This window comes from Protopterus annectens, chromosome 16.part0 (genome assembly GCF_019279795.1).
Source record: "Protopterus annectens isolate FY-2018-M chromosome 16.part0, PAN1.0, whole genome shotgun sequence".
Lineage (NCBI taxonomy): Eukaryota > Metazoa > Chordata > Ceratodontiformes > Protopteridae > Protopterus > Protopterus annectens.
Genome location: NC_056750.1, coordinates 332,907,576 through 332,920,938, shown reverse-complemented (window position 1 = coordinate 332,920,938; position 13,363 = coordinate 332,907,576). Strand labels below are relative to the sequence as shown.

At 40.5% G+C, this 13,363-nt stretch overlaps 1 protein-coding gene across 6 annotated transcripts in view; it reads right to left on the bottom strand.

Annotated features, from left to right (window-relative positions):
* Window positions 1–13,363, bottom strand: part of CRAT (carnitine O-acetyltransferase) — a 475,040-nt gene that overhangs the window by 33,798 nt on the left and 427,879 nt on the right. For all 6 annotated transcript variants that reach the window (XM_044058286.1, XM_044058287.1, XM_044058289.1 and 3 more), the window contains 2 exons: window positions 9,665–9,800; window positions 7,716–7,778 (listed from right to left, as the gene is read on the bottom strand). In XM_044058286.1, coding sequence (XP_043914221.1) covers window positions 7,716–7,778; window positions 9,665–9,800 — 199 coding nt within the window. The remainder of the gene's footprint in view (window positions 1–7,715; window positions 7,779–9,664; window positions 9,801–13,363) is intronic.

Genomic DNA, 13,363 nt, shown 5'->3' with positions numbered 1-13,363 from the left:
TAACAAGACTACTTTCAATTCCAGGACATTGATGTGAAGATTGACCTCAAACTGAGACCAAGTGTCCTTCCTAAGTAATGTCACCCTCCAATGGGAGGCACGGGTAGTCACTGTGGCCTTGGGTACAGAAGGGATAAAAGGGTGGCCCTGAGAAACTTCTGCATGGATACACCAGTCTATGTATTGTCTGAAAAACCTTACAGTCAGAAGGTGTTGTTCTACAGACCATTGCAATGCAACCATCCACTGCAGTACCTCATGTGAAACCATGCAAAAGATACCAGAGTTACAGAACCCATCATAAATCCAAGAAGCTGTAAAACTAACATGGCTGGAGAGGAAGGAAGAGACAGAATGTATAATGCGTGGTTCTGCAAAGTGTTTAAACTCGTCAGTGGTAAGCCTGCGATATGTGCCATCATATCCAAATGAGCACCAATGATTTCCATGTCCTGAGTAGGGGAGAGCTGAGACTTAGTAGCTCACTGTGATGCCCAGTCGAAGACGTAGATGGAGCAAGTAGTTCCTGGCTTGAATTAGTAGAAGCATGGTGAGAGCAGAGAGGAGCCAATTGTTAAGATATGGAAACACCCGGAATCCTCAAAGTCTCATGTGAGCTGCGACCAGTGTCATGCCCTTGGTGAACACCCTGGGGACTGTGGTGAGACCAAAGGTAAGGGCTCCAAACTACAAGTGACTGACTTCCAGACAGAAGCGTAGGCATCTCTTGCAGCACCTGTCTATATTGCATTTATATGACAGTATGTATCCTGGAAATCTGCTGAGCCATCCAATCACCTGTACACAAGAGTGGCAGAATGTACTAAACTGTGACCATTCAGAACTTCAAGTCTTCTACAAACTGATTCAAATTGCTGAGATCCACAGATGGTCTTAAATCCCTGTTTTTCTTTGGCATCAAAAGGAATCATGAGCCAGTTCCAAATCCTTGCCAGTCTGGGGGACTGTCGGATAACTTTTTTCATCAGTTTTTCTATTTCTGTGGCTGCTACTGGGAACCCTTTTGAGCTGAATGGGAGGTTGAAGGAAAATATGTAATAAACTCTGGATATTATACTCTGCACCCAGGTGTCTTTGGTGATGGCTGTCCAAGCATGTAGGTGCAGGGATAAGTGCTACCACCCACCCCAGACTGCCTCCAGTGTGCAGCAGTCAGGCAACTTTTCTGGAGAGCTGAAAGGGCTACTCAGAGAATGAATTTCAGAAGCTCTAGTGTTGCAGGCCTTCTCTACCCCATGGATGACATCTGCCATTAGAATCTGCCCCCCTCTGCTGCAGGGAGATCCATCTCTGTAGAAGTCCGGAGAAGACCCTTGCAACTTGCAAAAACCACATATTTGTACCTCCTTTCTGGTTCCATGAAAGTCCATTGAAGGGGTAGAAAAACTCTCTCTATGGCAGATAAAGTCTTCCCATCCTATTTAATCCCAGTGAGAGTTTTCTTCATCTTAGAACCAAACAAGGTGGATTCAAAGGGAGCATTGATGAATGATGTCTTGAAGGGCTCCGCAAAATCAAAGACACATACAGGTGTGCCTTCTTATGGCAATTCCTGATCCTGCGACTCTTGAAGCTCCCTCTTCATGAAGGCGTCTGATAGGGGCTGAAGGGTGGCCAATTGAGAAGAAACAGTCTTCTCGTCTGCCACAGACATGGACACCAAGAAGGCACTGGAAAACTCCTTGATCAAGTCCCTCTGAAATCTCGTAACGTGCGTCAAGTAGTTCAGCGACAGGCCAGCAGAGGTTTGAGGAACCCATGCTCCAATGGGCCCGATCCTTTGGGGTACATACTTGTCTGGTCTCTTGTGGTAGGTTCAGTGAGATCTGGATCCTTCCAAGCCTGGCAGAAAATGTAGTCCACCATTTCATTCACCCAGGGGGTACTATCCAGGATGTAGCTGAGCTGGCTCTGAAAGCCTCAAGAAACACTGACTCATCCTGGGGGGGGGGGTCATCGAAGACCACACACTTTTCTGACTCAAATGTTGGATTTTACCGAAAGAGACATCATTAAAGGGTGATGTGAGAGACCACTTCCCTTCAAAGTCGATGTCTTCTGTCAAAGACTCCTGCGGGGAATTTAATTGCCTCCTTTTGCATGTATGCTTCTGAGAGGCCTCTCCAGTCGAATGCTCTGTGGAGGACTTAGAAGCGTGAACAGAGTCCCAGATAACGACAGTCTCTAGGCTTAACTGGGCTGGGTGTCCTGATGGAAAAGGATGAAAAAAATCAGTATCCAAAGAAGACAGCTGTGGAGGGGGTGACTCGGGGGGGGGGGGGGGCAAGGATGCTTTGTCTACTGAGGTGGAAAACGCTTTCTCCATTACCTCACAGGCAGAGGTGGTCATGGGGGAACCAAGAACCGACCTGGTAGGGGCAGAATTCACCTGCCCAGGACAGCACAGAGCATCCCCAAGATCCTGCCTTGACTGTCTAGTGTCTAGGCTGTCTAGTGCTGAGGCTCCGAGGGGATGGGATGGCTTAGAAAGCAATTGAGTCTAACCTAATCACTTAAATCCATGCCGATGGTATGGCTCAGATCTCTCTTGACTAAGGACAGGCCTTAGTATCTGACACACAAACTTGGAATTCGAGTCAAAAGACTCAATCCAGGAGATGGATTGAAGTAGGAGTCAAAAAATGGGATTGGACTGGTGGCAGGCTCATGGAACCTATTGGACATGGAGACTGAATGACTCGACTGAATCTGGCTTCTGAGAGATTTTCATATCATCCTGTCCACATCTGCTTCTGTCAAGTTCCTAGTTGACCTGATGGATAAAGAGGTTCAGGGTGGTCTGGAAGCCCGAAGTGTCTCCTGTAAGAACGGCGAATGGAGTCTCGAGTGGATAGACTCTGGAATGAATCCAGGTGACCTATGGAGAGGAAATTTCAATTTAGATTGAGTCAGATCTAAGGAAGCAGTCGGATCCAAGGATTTTGCAATTTGTTTTGGGTGGAGCCAAGCCTGAAGTAGGAGGACAGCAATCAGGGAATTGCGTCCTTGAATTCTATACCTTACCAGCATAATCCCACGTAGCTGTCTCTGACGAATTTTTGGTGGAGGGGGACATCCAGAAAATGATGATGATGATGGAAGCAGGCCTTTCAAACATTAGCTTGTTTCTGTGCTTGGTGATTAAACCCAGCACAAATCTCACATTTGGTGTTAAGCTTCCCTGCTCCAAGGCAATACACACACACTGAGTGGGCATCCAAACTGGGAATCTTGTGTCCACAAAATGAACATTTTTTAAAACCAGTTGGTTTGTCAGACATCTTGAACCAACTAACAGAGCAACAGTATCAACTACAATAATGATACACAAGGAAGATGAGAAAGGACTACCAATGGTGTTAAAGGTAGAAATACCAACAATGGTAACAAAATAGATGTACCTAAGAACCAGGTAGCGATAGAAGTAAGGTTAGCCACAACACTGCAGTAACAGAAGCGAGAACAGTGGCCCGAAGCCAGACGAGACCTAGATCAAAAACTTTATCATCTCTCTCACCCTCTTTTTTTATCTACAGCACAAGGGGAGGAAGTAAGGAACTAAAAGAAAAAGTTACCCACTGAATGGAAAAAGGAAAAAACTGACTTATCTGTCCTACAGCCACTTGGAGCTAAAGGTGACCACGTCCAAACACTGAAGCAGAAAATGAGATCTGAGGTGAACCAGGCTAAGGACAGGACTGTGGTGAAGTGGAAGAGAATACCTCGAGCTATGGAGCCAAAGTCTACTGAAGGGGTCAAAGCCAGATCAGAGGTCAGATCAGACATCCATCGGTTGAGGAATAGATGAAAAAGATATCATATCTGGAAATTTTTGACATAGAAAATTGATTTATTCCTCACTACAATTACAAGTGGAGTAACTAAATAAGTCCAAAAAGATACTCTGAGCCCGGAAAGAGTTTGTATATAAAGAACATGTGAAAGAGTTAATGTGTGGAAGATAAAATGTGAATTAGATAAAAAAATCAAACAGGAGAAGCAGCATAAGATTGCATTTTAATGGTAATGGATATGAGGACAGAAAAAAAAAAAGACAGCCATATGAGAATGTATCATGACAGGGATGGAAAAAGAGAGAGAGGAGATGCACAGAAAATATGTATACATGTCTTCCTGTCCGCTGTTCCAACAGTAGGGGGTACACAGAAAATATGTATACATGTCTTCCTGTCCGCTGTTCCAACAGTTCCCCTTCCTTCAACAAAATACCCCATTTGTTTCTCTCTAGAAACAAGAGCCAAGGCACTTACTAACCCTGACAAAAGCCTCACCCTCCCATTTGTCCCTTGTCTGGAGAACCTTGCCAGCCCATGTGCTCCCTGGAAAGGTGAGAGCCTGTAGGTAAACAATCTTATCTGCCCACAGTAACCCTCTAGAATTCTAACTATTGTCACTTGTATGAAGCGTGTGTGTGTGTGTCCACACACATTTTCCCAATTAGTGCCAGACACCCTGGCAGTGTGGTCTCTAAGCATGTACTCCACAGAAGCAATGGCAAATGCCCTTTTTATGTGTCACTCAAACAAGAGATCAAAACTGCCTCCATGACCAAAGATAGGTGAACTAGCAGCAAGTACTCATCTCCATTTTCCTCAGTTCATCTCTCTTCCAATGTTAGTGTCTGGGTCACAGTTGGGGTTTTACCTCCCAGCTCTATGGGAGTGGGGATATGCACAGAAAATTGTGTGGGCAAAACTCAAGGCATATGTAATGTGTGTTGCTGTAAGCATGGCAGCAGGGACTGTGCTGCATTTAACCAGTTCTGTAGAATCTGATCAGTTTTCAAGCAAGTGTAAAGAAAAAAAGTAATTTTAAAAATGCCCACGTTGTTAAACAGAAATACGAAAATATTTTTATGTAAAAGGATGTAAATTATTTTTGGCAAAATAGTTTCTTCTACCATAACATCTACATAACTGACAGGTTTCCTCTTTTGCAAACAGCAACACCTAGTATGAGAGGCTTTAGTGTCAAGTTGCACGTTGTTTTTCAATGCTCCTCTTCACTATTGCAACATATTTTCACTTTATTTCTCATTTTGCCTTTTCATTTATTTCAGACCCATCCTATCATCTACTTCATCAGCTAGTTATTCCTATTCTATATACTAGTAGTCTCACTTACTCAAAGTACATTCACAGAACACAGCATTTGATAAGGTCAGATATTCCTCAGTTAGTCTACCTCTGGTTTCATCATTTTTAAAGCATAACTTAACCATAATTTATTTTGCCTGTTACTAATGAATTAAGCAACTCACAAATTCATAGTCTTTGCTCATTTTTTCAGCTCAGTATCACGAGTAACTTTGCTCTTATAAAGAGCACACTGCAAACAGATGGCAAAGTTTAACTGCTGCTATACTTTGTCCTCTTCAAGAAAAGAGTTAAAGTATTAAATATCTTTAGGGTTTTTTTCCAGTGACATGCAAAAATGTGGCGCACTATACCTATCCAGGTTTCTTGGCTATTTCAGCCATAGTGAGGAATAAATCAAATTTCTAGATCTGGTTCCTGTAATTTTCTGATAAATATCCTTGCACGTAGAAAGCACATTCCTAGTGTTGCAGTTAAATTTTTTTCTAACTGCAAGTTGTATGTACATATTTTCAAACACACAAATTCCTGAAAACAAATATGTATATTGCTTCACTTCTACAAATACATGTCCACACTCTAACAACATGTATGCATCAAATTTTCTGCCCACACATTTTCATATGCTTGAGGTGTTGTGCAATCCAATCTTGGTTGACCAGATGAAGAACTACTTCTATTCATGAGTGCAAGTCTACTGCTTGCATCTTCTCCAATTAGGTTATTGTTATCAGGTCTGCGCTGCTGCTTCTAGACGCCAGGTGTGTTGCTCTATTTCCAGTTTGTTCTCCTGTTATATCCTGGATGGAGTTCAATCTGTGGTCTTAGAACTGTCACTAGCAACCTGCAGACTGGATCCTTCTCCATCAGGATTAGTTAAATCTAGTCGATGTCCTCGGACCAGGTTTTGGTATTTCTTTCTGTACGCAACTTAGGTCCCTCCTACTTGAAAGGATTAGTGGCACCATACACCCCCAACTAGGGTTCTATGGTCAGCTACTCAGGGGCTGCAGGTGGTTCTGCAGGCACCGTTTGAAAATTCAACTGTCCGCACTTTTGGTTTCTAGGCTTCTTACCTGTGGAACCTACTATCTCAGTGGCTGCAGGAGTGCCCTCTCTTTGGCTGTTTTTTATAGGACAATAAAAATAAATCTTTTTGGACTTGCCTATGAGGGAATAGGGTGATGTAATATATTAAATTACCCTTCCAAAGTGTGCTGCTGTTTTTATGTGATGTAGGGTCTTCAAAATATTTGTAGGATGTATGCCAATTCTTATTTTCTTTATGGTGATTTTGTAAAAGGCATTTAAAATAAGGCTGGATTTGAATATATACTGTACTGGTGTTTGACGGAATGATTTGCAGGCAAGATAGAGAGTTGTTTACTCAAACTGACTTCTGGAAGAAATGTCTGCTACAAGGAATTAATCTTTCTGTTATACAACAGCATATTTAAAAAAATACATAATCCACGTACCCAACATTGCTGCTTCTGCCAGAGTTTTTAAGTAACACAATGAAATACAAGTAACCAGAAAAAAATATTCAAGAAATTAGTACAATTTTCATGTGTTGCACTTTTTGTTTTTCCCCCCACAGAAACATCTTATGTTTTAAATTCCCTTTCTCCACAACCTCAGAACAAGTCAAACCAAACAAACAGCATAGGGTACAGTATTAGTCAGGCCTATTTTTAATAGTAAGTCTCAAGCAACCAGAAACTGCAGTCATCCAGCATCTACCAAAACCATGGGTGCTGGTTAACTGAGAGAGTTTACTGTATCATTTCAGCAGCCAGAGTTTTTTTTTTTTTTGCTTCTAATCTCAAACCTCACCCTTGGTTTTATGAAATGAGAAGCTGTGTGACAGTGAGGGTTGACAACATCCTCCCTGTGTAGGCAATGGTTTGCATCACAAGCTTATCATCAGGAGGCCCACATTTCCAGTCTGAGACATTTTAGTGCCTTGCAAGCCACAGCAATTGGATGACTGGAACCACCACTCTCTTCCCCAAACATGGGGAAGTTGGTATCAGTTTCTCTTATCCTCCCCCAGGGGCTTGTACTTCCCATACCTGAGCCTCTAAATGAAGTTGGTGCATCTTAGTTGCAGTCAAGGCTTTATCCTTCTACCACACACATGGTCAGGCCAGATGGTCAGTGTAATACTTATACAGTCTTGCTTTGACTCAGCCAAAGCAACCAAAACAGGACGTCAACTGAAAAAAATGGTACAGAAAATAACTTTTGCTGTCACTGCTGCCTACAAGGAGATATTTGTACATGCTATACAGAGCGTCAGGAGAAGAGCTATGTCCTGAGACTGTCACACATCAGAAAAAAACCCACACAGTTTTCAATTGTGGAAGTCATAAGAAATGGTCAGTTCATTGAAGCATGTTGCCTGAAACAAGTGCCTGACAACTGTAATTCAATCATACTATCTATAACTGGGTGCATAACCCACTGTCAGACATACCTTTGATGAATGTCTGTACTACCATGTCATGAAGAGCAGGCTTACCATATTCTGTGTAAACTCTGTGAGCATGGACAGTATTAATAGAAAAGACTTACCATATCTGTATAAGCTCTGTGAGCTTTGACAGCATTCCTCAACAGCTCTACTTTCTCTGTATTCTACAATAAAAAAAAACAGTAAGAGTGTAAGCATAATTGTAGCATCCTTATAGCATAATATGGCTGAGTATGTAGCTGCTGAAAGATGAAGCAAAAATTCACTGTGGTGTATAGACGTCAGAAATAAACAGCAGACAAGTAATGCAGAGAGTCAAAGTCCTTACTATCATAGCACACGGAGATAGCATAGGCATGTAATATTGTTGGGCTCCTATATTTGTACTTACATTTACTAACCAGGCACACTCACTGATGATTATTTTAGGGATGCTAAATGTGTATATTTCTTAAATAATGTTTGGGGATGCTAAATGCGTGTATTTCCTAAATAATGTAAATGTTTTACTATTTGTTCAAAGCTTATATCTGTTCTTTTGGCACTGAGGAACTTCTTTGTGCAACATATACCCAGTAAGGATGAACATTTTTAGCTTAAACAAATACAAGAGGATACAAGGCACAATCTGTGCATCGCTTTTGGCCTTGAATGTACTACCAGTGACTGAGCTTCAGGAAGTGTCCCAACATGAGCTAGATGAATATGATAAAGTGTTTCAATACCTGCTCCCCTGTCTCAGACTGGGGGTTCATGAACCTAACTGCTGCAGCTCTGCCTCATTACAGAAGTTGGCAGGTGGTGTATCTAAAACAGTAAGTACACATGCTTGTGCCAGTGGGGATATTAAGGCAGCTAGGTCTGAGCTTATCAGAACATGTACAGTAAAGCACATTAACAGCTAAGGTGATGTTCTGTATGACATACAGAAGAGCGCAGGTGTAAACAATAGTCTGCTTCTGAAATACACATTTAAAACTGTGCATATCTAGAAAAATGTTCCACTGATGCAATATTCATATGCAGATACAGGTTCATTCACAAGAAAATGTACTTGAGGTAAACTTCATGATTTGCTACAGGTACAAAAACTTCATATGCAAGTAAAAAGTGGTGAAAGTGTGCAGCTACAGACATTGAAAACACATACTAGTAATGCATTTATACAGCCATAGGCATAGTTACAGTGCACAGTAATACCTATAAACCAGGTAAAGGAAGCATTTAGTGTTGGTACATGGTAAGGAACAAATTCCTAACGTGCAGAGTATTGTACAGCTATACAGACGCACTGCAGTCTTCAAGAAAGAGGTTCAATACACAGCTACAGTGGTGCCTTCCCAGAATACAAAGCACAGTGTAGACATTGTTCACTACACATACAGTCTCCAAATATTATAGAAGGGGCGAGTACATACATGCAGCTACCTTTTGAAATTACAGGGCATACTGTCAGGCAAGTAAGACTCCAAGCAGCACATTGTGAATATATACTGATGTTTACATGCAGTATCCAGATGATTGGGACACAGAGCTAGAGGAAAATCACTACACATAGTCTGCAAACAATGCAAAAAGGGTGAGTACATGCATGTAGCTACCTTCTAAAATTACAGGCATACTGTTGGGCAGTAAGCCTCTAAGGAGTACATTGTGAATATACTGCTGTCTACATGCAGTGTCCAGATGACTGGGACACTGAGCTGGAAGAAAATCATACAAAAATGTGCATCATATCTAATGCCAAGAAACTACAAGATATACACAGTGTTACCAGCAAGTAAACTGCTTTATGGGTGCTCTCATAATAAGGAGAATATTGCACTAGGAGACATCAGCAGTATGTGGGAAACCCAAAAGACCCAAGGTCTAATCCTAGCACTCAGCCATGTGGTAGCATATGTTAAAGCAAAGAGTAGGCATGGGGGGAGGGAGTCATTCTGAGAAAGCAGAATAGCACGAACATTAAAGGTCTGAAGACAATTCATGTAAGAATTTTACTATGTGCTGTGATCTGCACATCTCTCCTTATAATTAACAAAAAACTTACAGCTTTTGTCGTATCATCCACTGCCTGTACAAATGCCAGAGAGCTGACTGATGCAGAACGAATTGTATCAGTCCTTCCTAAGCGAAACATTCTGAGAGAAGCACTTTCATATGTGGCACAAGAACATTTATATATTCTAAAGGAAAAAAAAAAACAGAAAAAACAAGCATTATACAAGGTACTCGCCATTGACAGTAGATTTTGAACTACAACTGTTGCAGCACATCCTTAAAACAGAGCATCCCAACAAAAGGATTCCAACACTGGCAACTGAGTTTTCTTCAGTAGTCCTTTACCTGTACCCACTTTTCTGAAATCACTCACATCCGTTTAAAATAGCTCCACTGTGCACCTTCTAGCTCTTTTCCACAGTTCTTTTGAAGCAGACCTTTAGCCCTCCACCCACATAAAAATGGCTTGCGGACAAAAATACAACAAAATAAAACTGCAAAAGTCTGTAATGGATCTTACACAGAAGTCATATCATGTAAACATAGCCAGTAAAAAGATATGGCAAGATTTCAGACACCATGGGGTAAAGGGGGTGAACGCTTTTAAACTGTCTTGTAGTCACTCTTGAAGATTCAGTACAAGAACAGCGCATCATATAACTCTTCTGACTTAATTTGATACTGTCCTTCTACCACATCCTTAAAAAAATGGACAAACCAGTAATACGAACCCAGGAAACAGGAGAACCAAGCAGCACAGCGGTGGCAAAAAAAATAAAAGAACATAAAAAAATCCATTCAGGCCAAATTGCCTTACGTTTAAGTTTACCAAAGAAAGCTTAGTTCACAATTATGCTCACTTTTAATGCTTTCTGAAGGTATTCTCCAAAGCCCACGTAACAGCAATGTAGGTATATTCTAATGTTACATTACCTGTGAAAGTAGGAAAAGTAATCACATTCTGGTGCAAAAAGCCTTCATCTCCCCACATAGTCATGATAATAAGTAAAATATTTCTTATTCCAGGCACTATGATCTTGCACTGAAACCTTGTGCCCACATTCCTTTAGCAGAGAAAATACCACCCATCTTCATTAACTCCTTTATTCCTGTCTGTACATAAATGAAACGGCATACACGCAACACAATGGTACACATTTCACTTGAGTCTTGGGTAAGAAGTCTAATTCAGGGGAAATCAATTAAATCGACTGAATTCAGACACGGAGGCTACTTTAAGAAGATTAACTGAGCAGTTGTAGCTGCATTTTCTTTATGAAAGGTTCTGAAGCAGAAAGTACATGAACTTATGAGATGTTTATCAGATCTACCCAACCAGGAACGCTGGTAATTATTACACATTAGCATATGATTGTCACATTTTCAGATGTGAAAAGTAGGGCATTTTTCATGGAAATTTGAGATTTTACAGAACAAACCACATCTTCAACCAGTGGAAAATGCTAATCATTCTTGAAAGTTTTGAGTTGTGCCGTTTCATGCTTCAAGATTTTATGTGAAGCCAGAACAGAAATGGCAGAGCAGGGAGGAGAAATAAGGAGAGGACTGTAAGGCAAAATTAGATGTAAAAAACAGTACAATACAAAGGTAAGATATCATGGTGTGAATTAAGTACAGACATTATGGATGGAACAGTAAGGGGGAAATGTGGCTTAGTCCTAGATATGCAACCAGACTGAGAAAATGTAGAATTTTGCATGAAAATGTTTGCACAAATATCTATAGCCTCAGAGGCTTAAAAACATGCTCCTGCAGGCAACATGAAAAAAACAGGAGATGTGAGGATTCAGAAACAGGTTCTGAGAAGCAAATATTTTGTAAATGAATGGAGCTGCTTCAGTACAAAAATTATTTGAACGATATGCTAAGTGTGAGTTGGAAGACAATTTAACCTCAGTGTAGAGAAGCTGAGCTGCTCTAAAATAACGTGTACTAAAGAGGTAAAAGTGCTGCTGTCTTTAGTGCTGATGGTTAAGAAAGCTACAACTAAAAATGAAAAATCAAAGACAAATCAATAAGGGGTGGAAAAGATGCTTACTGTGATTAAAATATAAAACTGAGAACAGAGATCAGAAACAACACCATATTAAAAATGGATTGTATGGGATACTGTAATGGAAAATGAATTTGCAGACACTGGCATGGAACGAAGTACCTACAGGAAGAGCTACTTAATGAAGCAGACTGCAGTACAAAGTGTAAAAGATTTGCAGTATAATGAAAATAAAACAATATTGTCACTAATTAAATCCTGATCTCACATTAAGTTGTAAATAGTCAATTGTGTGTTTAACTGCTTTTGTTTAAAGAGCAATGTTACACCAAATCATTTTTAGCATCTTTACTAAACTGTCATTAAGACAACAGCACACATACATTAATAGAAAAGGAACAACACATGGCTTTTTTTTTTACATATATTATACATTGCAGATTTCATAAAAAAACATTTGTCATTTAGTCCAACATTACACAAATTGCTCAATTCCTGCCCTCCCTTAAAACTCACTCCTCCTCTTGAACATTACAGTCCATGCATTGTTCCCACAAATTCTATTTACTGCTATGTGATTTGCTCCTTCCCTTTTCAAAAAATTCCATTTCCAAGTCTTTTATCTCATTTATAATGTTCAACACTTAGAATACAGTTAGTTTAGGCTTTGATAAGGCCTTAATGTCTCTACACAATTCAAATCTAGTGTCCCAGCTTAAAAAAAAAAAAAAAAAAAATTCCTTACCCAATATGTCTGACAAAGTACTCATTAGGAATTTTTTAAATTTGCCAACTCATTACGCTCACAAAACATATGTTCTTAGTCGCATCTTTTTTCCTATCACATCTCCAACGTTTGTTATCTACCCGAGGAAAGTCTGCTTAGTTATAAAAATACCAATGCAAACACTTTCAAGCAAAAATACTAAACCTTCTAGACTTTGTTGCATACTTGGGAGCAGGGTTGCCAGACGTCCCTATTTGGGCGGGACTGTCCCGAGATCAGCAGCCTGATCCAGAGTCCCGCCCTGCCGGTTTAAATCCCAGCCAGCCTCCGCTTTGTTTTTTTTTGATCGTCCCGTATACCTGGCATACGGGCCAATCAAAAATTGCTAAACACGGAGCTTCTTGTGTTCCGCATTAAACACGAGAAGCTCTGTGTTTAGCGATTTTTGATTGGCCCATATGCCAGTATACGGGCCAATCAAAAAATCGCTAAACACGGAGCTACTTGTGTTGAATGCGGAACTGCAATTCATTAAACACGAGAAGCTCTGTGTTTAGTGCAGAGCTACTGAGCTACTGGTCTTTAATGTGGAACACCTTTTTTTTTTTGGTCTTCACTTGCCGTGGAGAGACCTTCTTTTTTTTTTGTCCCTACCTGGGGGGCTGGAAATCTGGCAACTGTAAATTGCTTTTCCACTCTCTCTGACCAATCTTTTCTAACCTCTTCTGACTGATTATAGTTACCATGCAATACTGCGTATGCCCTACTGGTTATCCCTTTTTAACAGCAGCTTATGTTGTAAATGTTACATCAATCTTGAGATCGACTATACAGAGAAGTTGATTGTGATATTTGAACATACACACTTAGCAGTGGTAAATTAATAAAAGTTAAATGTAAGTACTGATTGTCTGAAATGATGCAAGTTTATTATCATATAAACATAACTATAAAACAACAGCAAGAACATTGTGCATGAGGATTGTACAGTATGTTGCATAGTATAC